The 19,427-nt window shown below is 50.9% G+C and overlaps 4 protein-coding genes across 11 annotated transcripts in view; 2 read left to right on the top strand and 2 right to left on the bottom strand.

Annotated features, from left to right (window-relative positions):
- TLN1 (talin 1) overlaps positions 1-2,155 on the bottom strand; it is a 33,891-nt gene extending 31,736 nt beyond the window's left edge. The window contains exon 1 of the mRNA XM_034967401.2: positions 2,022-2,155. The gene's annotated coding sequence lies outside the window, so the exon portion shown is untranslated. The remainder of the gene's footprint in view (positions 1-2,021) is intronic.
- A 159-nt stretch (positions 2,156-2,314) lies between these two features.
- CREB3 (cAMP responsive element binding protein 3) lies at positions 2,315-6,806 on the top strand. The gene is made up of 9 exons (XM_003829841.6): positions 2,315-2,848; positions 2,943-3,090; positions 3,162-3,229; positions 3,343-3,432; positions 5,055-5,161; positions 5,252-5,320; positions 5,994-6,078; positions 6,173-6,257; positions 6,338-6,806. The coding sequence occupies exons 1-9, from the start codon at positions 2,720-2,722 to the stop codon at positions 6,670-6,672; spliced, it is 1,116 nt and encodes a 371-aa protein (XP_003829889.1). The 5' UTR covers positions 2,315-2,719; the 3' UTR covers positions 6,673-6,806.
- A 5-nt stretch (positions 6,807-6,811) lies between these two features.
- GBA2 (glucosylceramidase beta 2) lies at positions 6,812-18,632 on the bottom strand. 5 transcript variants are annotated; one of them, XM_063594406.1, is made up of 17 exons: positions 18,265-18,627; positions 14,531-14,622; positions 14,213-14,328; positions 11,589-11,807; positions 10,742-10,981; positions 10,443-10,545; positions 10,126-10,279; positions 9,915-10,040; positions 9,575-9,747; positions 9,262-9,366; positions 8,948-9,097; positions 8,698-8,849; positions 8,472-8,578; positions 8,178-8,320; positions 7,983-8,098; positions 7,694-7,885; positions 6,812-7,393 (listed from the first exon to the last, which is right to left on the bottom strand). In XM_063594406.1, exons 1-17 carry the CDS (start codon positions 18,621-18,623, stop codon positions 7,115-7,117), a joined length of 2,826 nt encoding a protein of 941 aa, XP_063450476.1. In that variant the 5' UTR covers positions 18,624-18,627; the 3' UTR covers positions 6,812-7,114. The 5 variants fall into 5 exon arrangements, with proteins under 5 accessions (XP_063450476.1, XP_063450477.1, XP_003829887.1 ...); XM_063594407.1 differs by having other exon boundaries at positions 8,764-8,849; XM_003829839.6 differs by having other exon boundaries at positions 8,948-9,055.
- Positions 18,633-18,984: 352 nt separating this feature from the next.
- The window catches only part of RGP1 (RGP1 homolog, RAB6A GEF complex partner 1), a 34,657-nt gene continuing 34,214 nt past the window's right edge, over positions 18,985-19,427 (top strand). For 3 of the 4 annotated variants that reach the window (XR_008619734.2, XR_004673285.3, XM_008955241.5), the window contains exon 1: positions 18,985-19,301. The gene's annotated coding sequence lies outside the window, so the exon portion shown is untranslated. The remainder of the gene's footprint in view (positions 19,302-19,427) is intronic. The other variant, XM_034967405.3, reaches the window with a different exon arrangement.

Genomic DNA, 19,427 nt, shown 5'->3' with positions numbered 1-19,427 from the left:
CAGTCATTGCATCAGGTTGGGGGAAGGGGAATGATTACATGGATGGTGGCTAAGTCAGGGAATGATGGGGTGAGGTCAGAGGCCAGGTCAGGCTATAGGAGGTTGAGAAGAGCTGGGCCTGTGGTCAGTCACTAAATCAGACTGGGGTGGGGGTGGGAAAGTTAAGGGACATTGGCAATGTCTAAGTAAAGCTGGAGCTGGGATGGGGGATGGGGTATAGCCAGTGGCTGGGTCAGGCTGAGTAGAGGATAGTGCTGTGGTCAGTGGCAGGGTCAGGCTGGGAGTGAAGTGGGGGTGTGGTCAGTGGCCTGGCTGGGCGTGGGATCAGCAAGACCCAGTTTCCTCTTTGGGTCTCGTTTCCTCTTTTCTGTTGGGGAGTGGGGGAAGGGGATCTACAAATGGTCCAAGAAATTAAAAGAGGCTTAGATCCAGGGGGTGACACACAGCAGGGGATGGGAGTAGGGTATTCAGCAGATGACCAGGTGGAATGTAGGTACATGACTGGGTGAAAATGGTAGGAGAGTAATTTAAAATGATGGGAAAGCTCAGGTTATGATGAGGGTAAATTCAGGTAGGATGTGCGGATTAAAGGTTGGTGAGGGAGGTAGAACTAAGGATGGGAACGGATGATAAGATGAGCATGGGAGAGTTAAAGGCAAGGGAAGTATTTTGTAAGGGGATAGGCAGGATGGGTGTGAAATGCAGAGTCAGGGATGAGAGTTGGAGAGGAGGGCTTAATACCAAGAGAACAAGTGAAGTGGGAGACAGCAGGGCTAAACTTTCAGGGGATTCAGTTATTCCCTTCTCCCATGGCAACAGTGATTCCTTGGTTAGCTTCCCCCATAGTCATTAGCTCCTTCTTCCCTAGGCAGTCCCCAACTTGTGACTAGGCCTTGTACATCCTGGGTCCCTATTTCCCACCTATGTTGTCTGTAAACAACACAGTCCAGAATCTCTGTCCCCTATCTGTGGTGGCCACAGCAAGGGCCTTGGGCTTAGAGAATGGAATAAAGAAGCTGGAATCCCAGATGCCTGCAATTCTAGCTAAAGCCAGAACGCTAGCCTCAAATTAGTTTATCTCTCTGGGTAAAAAGAAGCCCCTGTAACTACATAGGAATAAAGGACTTCCCTACAAAAGAAGGGCATTTACCTACTGCCAACCTCTTAAATTTTATCTGCTCAAGGTCAACTATGCTAGCCTCAAACCACAACCCCTAAAGCTGCCCCAAATTCCTAACATTAACCCCATCTCTAATTTGTTTCCTGATTCCCAGTACCGGCTTGGACATTCATCCCTTTCCTAGCACAGACTCATATCCAATCCCTGATCCCTGAAACTGATCTAAGTTTTGCCTTTAGCACCAAATCCCCTGATGTTAACCCTAAATGTTGACCCCTAAGCCACTTTAGTTCATTTATAACTTGATTCCTAACTCACGCTTTCACTGTTTATCCTTAACACCGACCATGCCAACATTCTTTAATCCCTCAAACAAGCTCTAACCTGATTCCTGTTGTTGACCCTTAACCTGACCCTGAACTCAAATTATGACGTATGATGGCCATCCCAGCAAACAAGATAATGACCGTAATCTAAACCTTACCTATCTAAAACGGACCTGACTCACACTAACTCTTAAGTTTTAACCCCAGCTTTTAACTCCTATAGCGACCCTTGATTCCTAAACGCACTCCACCTAATCCCCAACTCACCCAAAGCTTTCCTACCCACATGCCCGCTATCAGCTAACACCAAAGCCCGTCCCCGCCCTGCGCCCCGCTGCCACCCGACTCCTCACGCTCCCCCAAGCCTATCCCAGACATAGGACTGCTCCCAGGAAAGGCCTGTCTTCCCCAAGACGGCCTACTTCACGCCGAGCTCAAGCCGAGATGCGCTGGACGCTGACCTCTCCAACTAATAGGACCCGAACCGGACACGCAAGAGAGGCAGGGCCCGCCCGCCCCGGGGCCAGGCCCCGCGGCCCCACCCTAAGGCCCCCGCCCGGCCCGGTCTGGCCTACCTGCGCTGCCTGGCTCTGCGCCCCGCCCGCCGGCCCGCCGCCCCGCCGCTTCTCGGGTCGCCCTCGGGCTCCGGCCTCGCCCTCCCTTCGACACTCTCTCGGCCACTTCCGTCCTGGGAACGTCCCCCACCCGCGGGCGGCGCCCTGGGCCCGCGCTCTATGGTCGCGGGGGGCAGGCAGGAAGCTGCTCTGGCTCCGTTCTCGATGCTCGGGAGCCGCCAAAGCCCGGCAGCCCCTCCCTGGCAGGAAGCGAGGGTGCGGCGCAATCCGGAGAGGACGCCAGGACGACGCCCGAGTTCCCTTTCAGGCTAGAACTCTTCCTTTTTCTAGCTTGGGGTAGAAGGCGGAGCCGGAGCCCCGGAACCCCCGCCCTCGGGGTGCGAGGCGGCAGCAGGGCCGTCCCCTACATTTGCATAGCCCCTGGGACGTGGCGCTGCACCCAAGCCTCTTCTCAGTTGGAGGGAACTCCAAGTCCCACAGTGCCACGGGGTGGGGTGCGTCACTTTCGCTGCGTTGGAGGCTGAGGAGAATTGAGCCTGGGAGGCGGGTCCGGAGAGGGCTATGGAAAGCCGCCGGCGGGGAATCCCGGCCGTAGAGGGACAGTGGATAGGTGCCCGAGGCCTACAGCTGGCCTGGGGCTCGTGTCTGGGCTTCGGACGTTGGGGCCCGGTGGCCCACCCTTTCCCTAGTTGTCCCAAATGGAGCTGGAATTGGATGCTGGTGACCAAGACCTGCTGGCCTTCCTGCTAGAGGAAAGTGGAGATTTGGGGACGGCACCCGATGAGGCCGTGAGGGCCCCACTGGACTGGGAGCTGCCGCTTTCTGAGGTAGGTTGGGGTTCTGACTGGGGAAAGCGTGGGATGTCCATGAAGTCAGGGGATGGTGATAAGGTCAAGGCCTGTTCATCGGAACCCTGCGCAGGTACCGAGCGACTGGGAAGTAGATGATTTGCTGTGCTCCCTGCTGAGTCCCCCAGCGTCGTTGAACATTCTCAGCTCCTCCAACCCCTGCCTTGTCCACCATGACCACACCTACTCCCTCCCACGGGAAACTGTCTCTATGGATCTAGGTGAGTCTGAAATAAGTTTGCGGGGAGGACAGGGTTCATGGGCCTGGCTATTCATACTTTCCCTTTTGCAGAGAGTGAGAGCTGTAGAAAAGAGGGGACCCAGATGACTCCACAGCATATGGAGGAGCTGGCAGAGCAGGTACTTGACTTGATTTTCAGGAGATTACTCTCACATTCCCCAGGTGGGGGCAGGATTCCCCATTCCTCTCTGACATCCCCATGCAATTGCCGTCCACTTTCTTGTTACCCTAGGAGATTGCTAGGCTAGTACTGACAGATGAGGAGAAGAGTCTATTGGAGAAGGAGGGGCTTATTCTGCCTGAGACACTTCCTCTCACTAAGGTAAGACTCTCATTGGTTGAACAAAGGCTGAAAAGGGATTAAAAGTCCCAAGTAGGCAAATTCTGTTAACTTTATATCAATAACTTTAAAAAAGGATTGAGGTGAGAAACTTAGTAGATTTATTGCTAATAGGAAGTTGAGGCAGGTACACAATATGCCAGATGCAAGGGCAAATCCTCGTTTTTGTTGGGCTTATACAAATTTTGGTGTTCTGTTAAAAAAATAACTCAAGATTATCAGTGCAACATTAGTATTGGGCCTTGGAAAGGACTGTGTAAGTGAAGGGCCTTGACACTTCGTTGGCTTCATAGTAATCCACCTCTTGCTGAATGGTAGAACTGTTTAGAGAGTTCAACAGGGTTGGACTAAGCTGTACATGAATAAATGTAAAATCCTTAGTTTTCAGTTTTAAGCAATGAGTGGCAACTTCACAAGCAGAGTACTGGGGTACTATGATGAAATCAGTGCTCATTAATAGAAAGGTTATAGGAATATATATATTTTTTTGACAAGGTCTTGCTCTGTTGCCCAGGCTGGAGTGCACTGATGTGATCATGGCTCACTGCAGCCTTGACTTTCTGGGCTTAGGTGATTCTCCCACCTCAGCCTCCCAAGTAGCTGAGACTACAGGTGCACACTACCCTGCCCGGCATTTTTTTTTTGGTATTTTTAGTAGAAATGGGGTTTTGCCTTGTTGCCAGGCTGGTCTCGAACTCCTGGGCTCAAGTGATCTACCCACCTTGGCCTCCCAAAGTGAAGAATTTTAATTTCTTCAAAGTACAAGATGAGTCAGCAGTGTGATGTGGCTACTAAGAAAGTTCATGGGATTTGGAAACTGTAGCAATAGAGTTATTGTCTCTACAAGTCACTCTCTTGCTTTCCTTGATACTGGCTAGAACACATCTTTGACAGATATTAAGAGGATGCAGTCTATCCTGAGAAGATGAGTTAAAAATTTTGTCTTTTTTTTTTTTCTTTAAGCTCTGAGGAAATGTTAAGTGCCTTAAAATAGCTAAACAGGGTTTATTCTATTTGGCCCCAGAGATACTAGGTAAGTCCAACAGATAGAAATTATAAGGAGGCAGCTTGGTTCAGGATAAGGAAGTTTTTGTTTGCTTGTTTGAAGACAGGTTCTTGCTTTATTGCCCAGGTTGGAGAATAGTGGCGAGATCATGGCTCACTACAGCTTCAACCTCTCAGGCTCAAGTGATCCTCCTTCCTCAGTCTCCTGAGTAGCAGGGACCACAGGCATGTGCCACCACACCCGGCTAATTTTTTATTTTTAGTAGAGACAAGGTCTCACTATGTTGCTCAGGCTGGTCTCAAACTCCTGGGCTCAAGCGGTCCTCCTGTCTTAGCTCCCCAAAGTGTTGGGATTACAGGCATGAGCCACGTCGCCTGAATACTGCCTGACCAGTTTTTTTTTTTTAATAGTTTAAAATGGTCTGGCTTGTTAGGGTTAACACCTGGTCCGTGGAGGCATTCAGAAAGAATCTGAATGCCTGTTGGTCAGGGAAGCTGTAGAAGGGATTTCTGTATTGGAAAGAGATTGATCTCAGTTGCCTTTCAACTCCTTTTTCTAGAGTTCCTCTAATGATATCCCTTTCCCTGTTTCCTTTCAGACAGAGGAACAAATTCTGAAACGTGTGCGGAGGAAGATTCGAAATAAAAGATCTGCTCAAGAGAGCCGCAGGAAAAAGAAGGTGTATGTTGGGGGTTTAGAGAGCAGGTATGAAAGGGAGAGGGACTCTGTTGTAAGTATTAGGTTTTTGAAGGGAGGATATAGGCCATATCCCCGTATCTTTGTTATTTCCCCCAGGGTCTTGAAATACACAGCCCAGAATATGGAGCTTCAGAACAAAGTACAGCTTCTGGAGGAACAGAATTTGTAAGTATTCCTCCAAACCATTCCCTTCCTATGCCCCTCATTTAATGCTTTCTCACTCTTTCCCCTGCCCTACACTTGATTTCTAACTGGGCAGCTGCCTTCACTAGGTCTCTGATTCCAAGAAGCTCCCAGTAGTGAGGAATACATTTACAAGTAACTAAGAATAAGTTAAGTACCAAGAAAAAGAAAGGGGGTAAGAAAGACTTCATGGGCTTTCACAGTAGTTAGGATTCTGGGGTTGGGTTGGGAAAGCATTCTAGGCAGAGAGAAAGCATCCTAGGCAAGAGGACTAGCCCAGCATAGTCATCTTGGGCTGGAACTCTTAACACACGTGAGCTGGGACAGAAGGTAGAGAACATAGAAAATGCCTGGTGAGGATTATGTGCATAGCTGATCAGACAGTGGGGAACTACTGATGATATTCGCAAAGGAGGTTAAGTCCTGGCAGAGTTTTTTTGTTTTGTTTTGTTTTTGCTTTTTGTTGTTGTTGTTGTTTTAATGAGGAACTTCAGGCATTTTGTCTAGAGAGGAAGAAGTCGTTTGCAAAAATAGAATGAAAAGTAAGAGAGAGGATCCAGTGCAGAGATGGAGGAGGTGGCCTGAACAGGAGTTTCACTGTGTCTCAGGATGCTAGGCCAGGGGATGCTCACTATTGGCCCCTCTCTTCCTCTAGGTCCCTTCTAGATCAACTGAGGAAACTCCAGGCCATGGTGATTGAGATATCAAACAAAACCAGCAGCAGCAGCACCTGCATCTTGGTGAGGATGGTGATGAGGGGAGAAATCCTTTTCTCAGTTGGTGGGGACAGGGCAATCCAGAGCCCTTCTTCATCTCCTTTTTCCTGTGCTCTAGGTCCTACTAGTCTCCTTCTGCCTCCTCCTTGTACCTGCTATGTACTCCTCTGACACAAGGGGGAGCCTGCCAGCTGAGCATGGAGGTAAGAGGCTTAAGGATAGCTCTCAGACAGGGCAAGGGGAGAGGTCTGGGTTGGCCTCTGAAGATTCTTTGTCTCCTCAGTGTTGTCCCGCCAGCTTCGTGCCCTCCCCAGTGAGGACCCTTACCAGCTGGAGCTGCCTGCCCTGCAGTCAGAAGTGCCGAAAGACAGCACACACCAGTGGTTGGACGGCTCAGACTGTGTACTCCAGGCCCCTGGCAACACTTCCTGCCTGCTGCATTACATGCCTCAGGCTCCCAGTGCAGAGCCTCCCCTGGAGTGGCCATTCCCTGACCTCTTCTCAGAGCCTCTCTGCCGAGGTCCCATCCTCCCCCTGCAGGCAAATCTCACAAGGAAGGGAGGATGGCTTCCTACTGGTAGCCCCTGTGTCATTTTGCAGGACAGATACTCAGGCTAGATATGAGGATATGTGGGGGGTCTCAGCAGGAGCTTGGGGGGCTCCCCATCTGTGTCCAAATAAAAAGCGGTGGGCAAGGGCTGGCCGCAGCTCCTGTGCCCTGTCAGGACGACTGAGGGCTCAAACATACCACACTTAATGGCTTTCTGGGTCTTTTATTTGTACCCATGTGTCTGTCATACCATGAATGTACCTGGGGAAATCAACTGACCTCCCTGAACATTTCACGCAGTCAGGGAACAGGTGAGGAAAGAAATAAATAAGTGATTCTAATGCTGCCTAGGTCACCCTCAACCCCCATTTACTGGCACAATTGGGTGGAGAGAAGGGAAGGGGTATGATTGTCCTGATGGCTCAGGGTTGCAGGAGGTTCAGAGGGGAAGGAGGAAAGGCCAGGCTGGAGGCTGGGCTGTTAGCACTTCCCTCCCACAGTTCAGACGGCTCACTCTGGGCTCAGGTTTGCCATGGCTTCCTTTGGTCCAAACATAGGCCCTGTCCTTAGTCCTGTGCCCTGTTCGACTTTTGGCCAGGAGGCCTTTTTGTGCTGCTGCTGTTGCAGGGCTAGCTGCATGGCCCATATGCTCAGTGGCCGCATGTAGGCCAGTGAGCGGAACACTCGCTGCTGGCAGTATGCCTCTGGGGTCTGGAAGGCCAGACCCAGGCGCTCCCACACGGTACGGTAGCAGCCTTCAGCTGTCTGGAAGCCCTCCCAAGTCAGGCCCTGTTGGGAGAGATGACAGTCATACATACTAACTTGGCACCCTCTGAAGAGCCACTTCCACTGGATAGATGGAGGCAGTAGAGTCTTTGCCTTCAAGGAGCTCCCAGCAAGTGGAGGAGATAACTATGACCCACAGACAGAAGCCTGAAGGCAGGAGCTGGAATGCATACCAGGGAAAAACGGGAGGCTTTATAGACGGACAAGATGGCATTGGGTTATGCCTTGAAGAAATTTGGTGGTTGAGGAAGTTTTCTGGGCCAGGATACAGATGGTGGAGAGATGGGAAAAGGAGTGCATTACCTCTTGGATCATGGTAGCTGCCAGCCCGTAGACCACACCCACCCAGACTTCATCAGACTGCACACTGGATTTATCAGGGACACCATGGGGCTGCATCCCATTCACAGCCCCCATGGCCCCTCCTGCAAAGGCCTGGACGTTCAGCTCAAAGACAGTTTGGAGAGCACGGACCACATGTTGGGTAGGAAACACCTGGAGGGGCAAGGGCAGGAACATGGTCTCATATGCTTACTTCCCACCTCCAGGGAAAACCCATTTTTCTCTCTGGCTGCTCCTCCTCCTCTCTCACCTCAGTGTCTCCTTCTCCTAGGCCACAGGCCTTCAGGAACCACTGTCCAGCACACTGGTCAGACATAACACTACGAGACTGAGGCCGAGAGCTGCTGTCATAGTTGTAATAGCGGCCTGGAGTTGAGGAAGAGAAAAATAAGGCTCCTGGTGTCCTCTCAGCTGCCTTAAGACTACTTAGGCTCCCCGAACTCACCATTCCACAGCAGTCTCTCATAGGCTTCTTGGCCCCGGCTGAGGATGGAAGAAAACTTATCCTGGATGTCCTGTGCCCCACACAGAGCAGCCATCTGGACCATCACAGCCACAGCTGCCAGCCACAGCCCTCCACAGTAAGCACTGATCAGGGACATGGGTTTGGGGGTCAGACTGGCAGCTCCAGCTGCTCCCATGCAGTGTAATAGACAATGAGTCATTCTTTCTTGAGCCCTACAATCCCTTGTTGCCCAGTTTCCTACCTCAGGCCTCCTGGAAACCCCTACCCGCTAACCTGGGGCCTGTGGTCACCCATCCATCATAGGTCTGGTCTGCATAGCCTCCATTTTCAATGAGTCCATCATGGTCCTTGTCAAACTTCATTTCAGATTCCATCACAGCCTAGAGAGGGACCAAGATGTTGAAGACCTAGGTACCGAGGAAAGGCAACAACCAGCTAGGCTCTTCCCAGACACCAACCATACCCCTGGCACACTGGCCACTGCATGTGTATCCCTTACTAGACACACAGGCCACATGTCCTTCAGGAAGTTTTGATCACCCGTGAGGTAATAGTCCCGATAAACCTGCAGCACAAACTTCAGGTTCAGGTCCTTCCAATCAGCAGTATCGTGGATTAAATATGCATTGACGCGGAGCCATGGTTCATCATCTGTGGGAGAGGAGGGGACTTGGGTCACTTGCATTGGTGGATAGGGTAGAGGGTGCAAAAGTTGAGGGAGGGAAGCTGACCTTGGGGTGGACTTTTACCTGGGTCCCCAATATCATGGGGGATGACATTCCTCCTTTTCACAGGTGCCATCACCCCACTCATCAGGTACCGTCGCCGTGTCAGGTCCTCCCTGAGAGTGGCCAGAGCTGGGGGAGCAGACACAGAAGGGAGGCAGGGAATGGGCATACCTGAGGAGGGGCACACAGCTATGTGTGTGACTGCAGTGGGGAACCAGTAAGCAGCATGCAGATACGTATGAAGGGAAGGGAAAGAAGAGACAATCTGAGGGACCACAGAAGTTCGGGGGTATGGGGAGCCAAGAGGGCAGAAGCGGCACAAAAGGGATCCTCACCCATGTCATACTGTAGGCTGAGCTCAAGTTTGGGCCAGAGCATGATGAGGGCAAAGGAAGCATAAAAGTGGACATCATATGTGTTGTACATGCGGTACTCCTGGCCTGGAGGAATGAATGAGACACACTGTTGCCAGAATTCCTGCTTCCCCTTCAAACCCCTCTGTAGCTTGTCCTCTAGATTTAGAGGTGGGGCATTGTTACTAGTCCACACCCAACACCCCCTCATCCTAACCAATACCCTGCGGTAGGCAAATCCATCATCCTGACTTGGGGATGGCCTGCCATATCCCAGCCCACCAGCATCCTGTACCCTCAAGGTAGCCAAATCGACCGTAGTCCCGTAGGGTGGGGTGGAGGTGACACATGTTTCTGCCCAGCTCCTCTGGTAGGGAGTCCTCAAGAACTTCCAGCCACACTGTGCCTCCATCAGCCAGGAAGTATAGTTCATTGAACAGCGCAGATTTGTACCAGGCAGGCAGTGATCTGGGAAGCGAGGAGGAGGAAATGGTTTAAGGAACATGTACCTCCCAAGATGGAAAGGATTTGGGGGTTCAGCAAGTTTACTGACTTTGGTGGGTGGAGAGTAAATCGAGGAGTCCCATTTGGAGTGAGTGCCCAGGAGAAAGGCAAGAAATGGGCCCCACTGGCACCTGTCATCCAATACCGGGCTCTGCCAAGCTGAGATCCTCTCTTCCCACTCTGTGTATCGGCACAGTGCATAGTGGCTGAGGGCAGGTGCTGCATCTCCATCCTGGCCAAAGAACCTTGTATACCGCCTGGGGTGGGAAGGGGAAGGATGAACACAAGCCCCAGGTCAGAGCCCCAGCACTCTGGATCCTTACACTTTCTTGGTCCCCTCACCTGTAGTGGACTTGGCCTTTAGCTCCAAACATGATCCTGGGCATGTCCCAAGCCAGTGAAAACTCCAGGCGGCACTGGCCTCGAGGTCGCAACTTGCTGGAAACACACACAGCTCCAGCAATGCCTACTCCTTTCTGCGTAGGGGTGCTTTGGCCTGAGAGAAACACAAGAGAATTCAGGACAGGAGCCCCTTCAGCCCCAGGGATAGGGATCCCTAACATGGAAACAAGGCCTACTTATTACCAGGCCTCCCACCCCTGGTCCCAAGACAGGGACAACCTCTCTTCCCACCATCTCCCAGTCAGACCCCCCATCACCAGTGGGAGAGTCCAGCTGTCCATCCTGAAGTAGATCCTGCCACACCTGCTGCCCCGTGCTGTCAGGGTCAAAGGCTGTGATGTGGGTTACCGTGGTAGCTGCCTGTGAAGGGGTCAGGGACTGTGAGGGCAGGCTCCACAAGTACACTGAGTCCCGGCTAGCTCCCCAGCTCCTCTTACTTACTCTTAACCTCCCAGGCCCAGGGGCTTACAGGAGTATGATGAGGGTGGATGAAGAGACCATGCTGGGGTGGAGGTGGGGTTCAGGGGCTAAGGTATAGGGCAGGCTCTTTCCTTACCGTGACTCGTGCAGCCACAGCCATCGTGTAGGGGTTTGGAAGGGTTGGATGATGCAGGAGCAGCCCCCGGACAGTTTCCCCGCTACGCTCCAGACAGAAGGGCTCATTCCACAAACCCCCTGGGGCATCGTCTCCACCACCCAGTCCATTCCGCATGGAGAACATGATGGACACATCTAGAGCTTCGTCCCCTTCATTTTCCACATCCCACACAAAGACTCCTACAGGCAGGCTGCTGTCCTGGGGGCAGAAGATTAGACTCAGACGGTCCCAGTAGAGCCCCTCCTGACCCCACTCTGCTAGGATCAGTCCTGGGCACACAGAGGACCTGACTCAAATACTCCCCAGTGTACTCTTCTTTTGTCCACTTGCATCTCCCCATATTCCCAGGCAAGCTGCCTACCAGGGAATATAGAAGACCAGAACCAGTTGGGCGGTGGTTCTGGGAAGCCAGTGTGATGTTCATGGCTCCAACCTCCCTTTCACAGGCCATGCAGTTTCTTTTTTTTTTTTTTGGGGGGGTGCGGTGGCGCGATCTCGGCTCACTGCAAGCTCCGCCTCCCGGGTTCATACCATTATCCTGCCTCAGCCTCCCGAGTAGCTGGGACTACAGGTGCCTGCCACAACGCCCAGCTAATTTTTTTTTTTGTATTTTTAGTAGATCTGGGGTTTCACGTGTTAGCCAGGATGGTCTCGATCTCCTGATCTCGTGATCCGCCTGCCTCGGCCTCCCAAAGTGTTGGGATTACAGGCGTGAGCTACCGCGCCTGGCAGGCCATGCAGTTTCTAGCAGAGGCAGGTCCTGGGGAAGGGAGGGCAATGGAAGATACAGATGTGGGGGCCTCACCTGGTAGTCATGGGGCAAGATGGGTGTGATCTGACGGCAGGTGAGGGTGACATTCTGGCCAGGAAGCTGATAGACAGTCCAGGCTCGGGGATAGAGGGCATGGTAGAAAGCAAAGTACCCACACAGGCCCCAGTTCCAGCTGCGGAGGACACTTGGGCGCTCCAGGGACAGGACTTGCTGGTACACAGTCTGCCCTTCCCGACGCAGGCACACTGTGAACTTAAGAGAGCAGATAGGCTGGAACGGGGTAAACCACAGGCACCACAGACTAAGTCTTCCCTCTCCTCAAATCAGCTCCTCCCCTTTCAGAGCCTGCAACTGTTACCACTGCACCATCAGCTTCAAGTCATCCCCCAGGCTCAGTGAATCACCAAGTCCTGCTACCTCCCCATCCATCTATCTCCCAAGCTTTCTCTCCCTTCTCCACTACGGTGGTGTTAGCACCTCACTTAAGCCCAATCTCCTGCTTTTTCTGTGGCCCTTTTCATCTGGGTAGCAGAGTGATCTTTCTCACAGGCAAATCAAGATATGTCAGTCCTTGGTTAGGATGTTTCAGTGACTCCTCATGGCCCTCAGGCTAAAGTCTCAACTCTTGCCTGGCTTTCAAGGCCCTTCTTGAGCTGGCCTCTCCCTGCCCATCAGACTCGTCACCTGTTCAAGCACCTATAGTCTGTTCATATAAAAACACTCACTGTTCCTTGAGCACACTACATTCTCTCCTCCATGCCTGTGCTCATGCTTGTTCGCTATCTGGTGAAACCTCTCATCCTTCAAAGCCTAGGTCAAAAGCCATCTCTTCCTCCTCTACTTCTTCCAGCAGTGAGTCATTATGTGTGCCCCCCTCCCCTTCTATTCTAGCATTTGGTGTATTATGTTATAATGTATTGACTGACCATTCTGTGTCCCTGACTGCTGTATGGATTCTTCTGAGGGTAGGGACATTTTTCAATTCACTGATGCACCCTTCTTCAGAGTTGGCATGTATGTGGAGGGAATGAGCGAAATCTGCAGCACCGTCCCTTTTTCCACAGTATACTATCCACCCCTCTCCTTTTAGCACTGATGTGGTCTCACAGTCTCCATTTCCCCTAAGTCTTATTTTCTCAAAAAAAGTTTTAGCTCTTGGAGGGTAGGAGCTATGAGGGATTAATATCCCTTTCCCTGGTTCAAACTATGTCAAATATTTTTATTGTATACAGTCGGCTCTCCATATCTGTGAGTTCCACATCAGTGGATTCAACCAACCAAATCTAAAATATGTGGAAAAAAAGTTGCGTCTGTACCAAATATGTACACACTTTATTTACTGTACGGCACAACAAGGGTTTATGTAACAATGTATGAGGTATTATAAGTAATCTACAGATGATTTAAAGTATATAGGAGGATGTGCAATGGTTATTTGCAAATACTATAAGCCATTTCAAATCAAAGACTTGAGCATCCTCGGATAGCAGGTCCTGGGCCCAACCCCCCATGGATACTGAGGGACAACTGTATAAAATAATTTTTCATTTTGTTGGAATGGTACATAATGGTTAAGACCACAAGCTCTTCACCCCAGAAAGAAATGGTTCTGAATCCCAACCTTTCCATTTACCAACCTTGTGACCTTGCGCATGTTACTAAACCTCTCTGGATCTTAGTGTCCTCATCTGCAAAATGAGCATAATAGTGGTACTTCCCTTGTAGGATTGTTTTTAATATTAAACAGTATACAAAGAGCCTAGCACAGTGTCTAGCACATGTTAAGCATGCAATAATTACTTTAATTGTAGAGTCACAATTCTGGAAGCCATTCCCCTCAGGATACCTAAGGGATGAGGCAGAGAGGGATCTTGGGACATGGGCAGGGCTGGTAAACGTGAACCAGGAAGGGCATTGTCATTAATTGGACTAAAGATTTGCTAGTCATTTCTCCTTTGAAGATGAGGCTGAATGCTGGAGCTAAGAAAGAGGAACTTCCTAGACAACTCTAAAGGGGCAGTCAACTAGAGAGAGATGATGAAAGGCAGGACACATACTTCTGGCAATTTAAGGCCCAGATGTGATGCAGGAGCAAAAGGAAAAAAGTGAAGCTTCAGAAGAGGGAAGAAGGCTAGAGATCTAAGCCGGGAGAGAAGGAGCTTTTTAGACCCTAAGCCAAGAGACCTCCAGGGGAGTGATCAGCAGAGGAGCTGAACTTTGGTGAAGGTTCCTCAATCAGGGTGAGGAACCTTGTACTACGTGTCTTTTTTTCCCATGAGTTTATAGACTTTGGGTTTTCTTTTCCCTTCCAGTCCTACAAAATGTTCTTTCAGGCAGGTTAAGTGATTTGGGAATTCTCTGCATTCTCTGTGGTTGGGGGCTGCCTCAGCTAGTTGGGTTGGGGCGGTGAGGTAGACAGGAGGCATTTACTAGAGAAATGCCAGATCTGTTTACTCTTTCAAGGAATGTGTGCTTGTGTGTGTCTTATTCCTACAGTATATCCTAGCTCAGGGCTGGGCACACAGGAAGCATCCCGAGAGTACTTATTAGATTGAATCTTATTCACATCTAACTGCTATCTTCTACACTAGCCAAGAGGTCCTTCCTTCTTGGCCTGGGGAGGTATTGTCCTGGCCTCTCCACCTCCTGGCTCTTACTTGGTCAGCGATGACTGTCCGGTGCTGATACATTCCAGGGTTAAGCTGCCAACGACAGAACTGGCCTCTCCAGCCACGGGTAATAGTGCCTCCCCCGATGCCACCCAAGGGACAACCTAGAGAAATCAGGGTGGTTAGTGGGGTATTGGGAGAGGAAAATAAGCCCATTTCTAACTTTCTAGACTATAAAGCCTGGTTCCTCTGAAAACCTAGGGGATGGAACAGTGCAATTTGCATAAGCTGGAAGTCTCTTCCTAACTGTGGTAGACCTGGAGGCTAGGCCTTCTCTGAGCAGAGCAGAGATGGGGTGGGGCTCACCATAAATCTGTCTTAGGGGTACAGAATTGATCATGTCGATGAAAGGTGTCTTCTTTTCCACCTGGGTTTTCCGGTACCACCACTGCAGGTACCTGAGGAGCAAGAGGCAATGTGAGTGGAAGGGGGCAGGTGGGCAGCTGTTCACAGGCTGAGTCACCTGCCTCTCTCTGTGACCTCCCATTAAATGTCCCAAGGACATCTGCTTTCAAACCTTTCTTCCTCTTGATTTCTATACAGTTCAAGGTCCCTTCATCTTCCCAGTCACCCCAGCTGAAGTGAAGGAGTGGCTTTGTTTCTCTCCTTTGTTCTCCTCAGAAGGGGCTTTCTGATCTCTCCTTACCTCTCTAGCACCACCACCACTGCTTTACTTCCAACATCAGGAGCTTCTGTCTGACGTGCTGAAAGGACCATTTATGGTTTCCTGGCCTACAGCCTCCGCCCCCAATCCCCTACCTCCAAAACAGGCATAGGCTGCTGGGAATAACTTTCTTATCTTTATTTTTATTATTTATTATTTTTTTTTTTGAGACAGAGTTTCGTTCCTTGTTGTCCAGGCTGGAGTGCAGTGGCTCGGTCTTGGCTCACTGCAAACTCCGCCTCCCAAGTTCAAGAAATTCTTCTGCCTCAGCCTCCCAAGTAGCTGGGATTACAGGTGCCCGCCACCATGCCTGGCACATTTTTTTGGTATTTTTAGTAGAGATGGGGTTTCACCATGTTAGCCAGGCTGGTCTTGAACTCCTGACCTCAGGTGATCCGCCCGCCTCGGCCTCCCAAAGTGCTGGGATTAGAGGCGTGAGCTACCGCTTCTGGCCTTTCTTCTTTTTAAAATGATCATTTTTCTTTCTAATTATGAAAGGTGAAAGGGGGAAAAAATCACCTCACCCATAGACAATCAGTGTTTATATTTATTTCTGGACATTTCCTCTCAAGCCTTTTTTTTTTTTTTTTTTTAAATTCAACATTTAAACGGTGAAGCTTTCTGATTTTGCTCTTGGTAAAGCCTTCAAAAAATCCCAACATTTTCCTGGGCTTGGTACAGCCCTATATCCAAGAGGCAAATGATTGAGGCTGTTTTCAATAGGCAAACGATTCTGTTTTCAAGGCTCTGACATCTGTCCCAGCCTATCTTCTAATCTTATTTCCTACAAATTCTCCTTCCAGATGGGTCCTCACTAAGTAGCCCCCGCCCTGCCAGACTCTTTCCCATTTCCACTCTCCTGCCTACTGCCACATTATGCCTACTGTTTAGTCACACCACTTCTAACCAAACAATTGGGTAAGTAACCCCTAAGTCCCAGTTTCCTCATCTACAAAATGGGGATACCACCTGCTCTAGCTATCTAATGAAATGGTTGAAAGATCAAATGACATCATAGATAAGAAAGCCATAAAGTACAGGTATGATTATTACTCATATATACAAACTGTTATCTCAATTCCTAATCAGACATTGCCTTGTTATTTCAATGTTCCTCATGTGAGGCTGACATATTTTTAAGTTCCTTGGGAAAAGGGACAATGACAAAGACTAGCTGAATATTACCCTCAGGTCCAAGCACAGGGTAGGACATATGGTCTGCAGTCAATGCATATTTGCCAATTTTACAGATGAATGAACATACAAATGATGGGGCACAAGAGAGATAACAGACTGGAGCAGAGGAGAAGAAATGTGATTAAAGAATAGGGACAGCGGCCAGGCGCGGTGGCTCACACCTGTAATCCCAGCACTTTGAGAGGCCGAGGTGAGCGGATCACCTGAGGTCAGGAGTTCAAGACCAGCCTGGCCAATGTGGTGAACCCCGTCTCTACTAAAAATACAAAAACATTAGCCAGCTGTGGTGGCGGGCACCTGCAATCCCAGCTACTCAGGAGGCTGAGGCAGGAGAATCGCTTGAACCCAGGAGACGGAGGTTGCACTGAGCTGAGATCGCACCATTGTACTCCAGCCTGGGTGACAAGAGCAAGACTGTCTCAAAAAATAATAATAATAATAAAATAAAAAGGGACAGCACATTCTAGGGGTGGAAGGAAGAGGGAAGACAAAGGATGGGATGACAGGAAGGCAGAGAATCCTCTCTGCCAGCTTAGAGAAAACCGGACTTTGAAACTAGAGGCCAGAAAGGACTGGTAGAGGGAGGGTGCGGCCGAGGATTAGGGAAACCAGGGAGAGTAACTGCAATCTATGAGGACAGACAGAACAAAGGACTATCTGGCATGGAACAAGCACTCAATAAATATTTATTGAATGAGTGGACTCTGGCTGGAAGGGAGAACAATTGAAATTGAGTTCTTACGAAGGTAAGACCCAGAGAATTCTGTCTTGCTAGAGCTCCTGGTCAGAGTGCCCACAGTTCAGCTCCATCTTAGGAGCTCTCTTACTCCCTTAATATGGTAGCTGGCCATTCCTGACCTATTTGGCCTTCTCCACAATTTCAACCTCAACTCAAGAGTTATCACTTAGAATTCTTGTCTCACCTGTGCTTTCTCCTCATAGGAACTCATCCTATTCCAAAAGCCTTGTATCAGTACCCCCCACTCTATCCTGGAATGGGGAGCCAGGGTCCAGGGGGTTGAGCACAGCTTCAGGCCTCTATGACTCAGTTCATATTTAAGGGCTAAGAGGCTAGGATGCCCATCTTTTCTTGATCTCATTGTTCCTACCACATGCAACTCAGTGTACTTCTCTATGTGCACTAGATCCTATTTTGATGCAAAAACTTTTGGGGTCAAACTTGGACTGAATTGATTCCAGAAGCAGCCTGGAGGGATGATTCTTCTCTGCTACAGGCTACCCACAGGCACCAACAAAGCCAGATGTGCAGGCAGCATCAGGCCCTTCCCACTCCCCAGGGCTAGGGTTAGATAACTGATCTCCCCATCACAGCCCCACAGCACTGACTGGGGAAATGAAGGGTCTCCTACTCTAGAAACTGTAAGGGCAGGGTTTCCCAAGCTTTATGCCTCCCTCCACAGTTCTGTGTGTATTGTGTAGACTGAGTCAGGATGACCTCAGGGTGATGCTTTCTGTCCTCACATCCACCTGTTCCTGTTAATGGGTCTGGCTCCTCATCACTAGTCTTTGAACTCAGTGGGGATCTAGATGGGTTCTACATCTATGGCAGTGCCTCTCTGATAAATGACTTAATATCAAGAGCTCTCTATCCCAGAACAGAATGACAGCACCTTCTCATCACTTCAGAGGTGAGGGCAGGGAGGCTCTTCTTACCTACTCCCTGGAGCTAAAGCTTGAAGAAAGAAGCAGTAGTGTTGGGACTCTAACAGTGTGTCTAATGAGGTACAGAGAATGCCCCAGCTGCTTGTGGGAAATAAGGGGTTGAGACCCCCCCACCCCCAAATAAAACAACATTGTGTTAGTATCACAGCAGCCAGATTATCCTTTCCTACCTTGCCACAAAGTATAGCTAATCCCAAAGGGAAGTCATTGGAAACCAGTATGTGAGAAGAGCCTGAATGGGAAAGGCTGGCTGCATGACCAAATGTTCCTACCCTTTCCTTCTGAAAAGACAAAACACTGGGAGGGAAGGGTGTTGCAAAGAGATGTGACCTGGTCTCACGGTCCAAAACCACAGGCCTAAAATATGCCAGGGATAGGGACCGCTTCACTCAGAGAAGAAGCCCAACTGCTTTCTTGCCCTTTCCCACCTCTGCTAGAAGTTTTGAGCTGGAACAAAGTGAAGCCAAAGGCATTCTAGGCAATGGGGTCTACTCACCTCAAGCCCATGCCTATATGCTTTATCATGTTGCTTAGGGAGACGTTGTTAGCTTGAAAGGGTTTCCTCTTCTCTGTAAACTCATGAGCCAGACAGATGCGCCAGCCAAAGGGAGGCACCTGGTAGCCCATAGCTTTACCCTCATAGGAAACCATCAGCTGCCCAGAGTCCTCCGGATTGCAGCAGTCCGTCTCTTTTTGGGGTCGGCTGTCTTCGGGACTCTTACAGTCTGTAACCTGCACATCCTTGGTGCCGCCAGTCTCTTCAGGGCAATAAACTTGTGGATCCTCTTTGGCACAGCTTATCTGCTCCGAGGCTGGGACGCCGGTTCCCATGTTCCCTGGATCCTGGGTCCCCATGACCTCGATGGCGCCAAGTCCCGAGCCCTCGGATACTAAGTATCTCGCCAGCCTATTCCAGATGCGGGCGCCGGTGGTTGTTAGGTATCGTCCCGGAGGGCCGGGCGTTGGGGAAAGCTTAAATGAGCTGGTGTTTCAGTGGAGCCGGGGAGCTCTTGCTTCAGTGGGGGCGGCGACAGCAAAGAAGCCGCCTTGGGCTCTCCTTCGGTTGTCTCTGTAGGTCCTGGACGGGAAGGGTCGGGCCTCGTCGTCATTGAGCCGACGATTAGCTCGCCCGGCCAAAGGGCGACTGGGCCCGCAGAGAGGGGAGGAGCCGCGGGGCCAGCCCACCAGGCACCGCCCCCGGGACCTCGGCCCGGCCCCTGGGCCACGGCACCGGGTCCCCCAGGATTGGGCGCCAGGTCCCGCCGGCCGGCTCCGGGGCAGCGCCCGCGCCCAGGTGCCAGCCCGTGGGAAGGTGACCCTGGGCGCCGGGATGACCCGAGCCCTTTCCGGTCTGGCCTGCCGGGCGCTTCCGGCCGGAAGGGACTCCGCGGAGGGTGGGGGACCGAAGGGAAGTCCCGCCTCTACCGCCCAGCGGACGCCGCCGCCGCCGCCGCCGCCGCGCACCTAGCCAGGTCCCTGAGGGGCGGGCAGATGAGGCCTAGGGGTGCCGATCCCTAGTGTCGACTATGCGAGGTGACTAGCGGCCGTGATCTTGGGCTGGGACGTGGAACTTTGAGGAAAGGGGGAGCGGAGGCCAGTTTGGGAACTCCGCGGGGGTGCCCAGGGAGAAGAACCCGTCGCACAGGGGCTGGGGTCTAG

This window comes from Pan paniscus, chromosome 11 (genome assembly GCF_029289425.2).
Source record: "Pan paniscus chromosome 11, NHGRI_mPanPan1-v2.0_pri, whole genome shotgun sequence".
NCBI lineage: Eukaryota > Metazoa > Chordata > Mammalia > Primates > Hominidae > Pan > Pan paniscus.
This window is presented reverse-complemented; position numbering and strand designations above follow the sequence as displayed.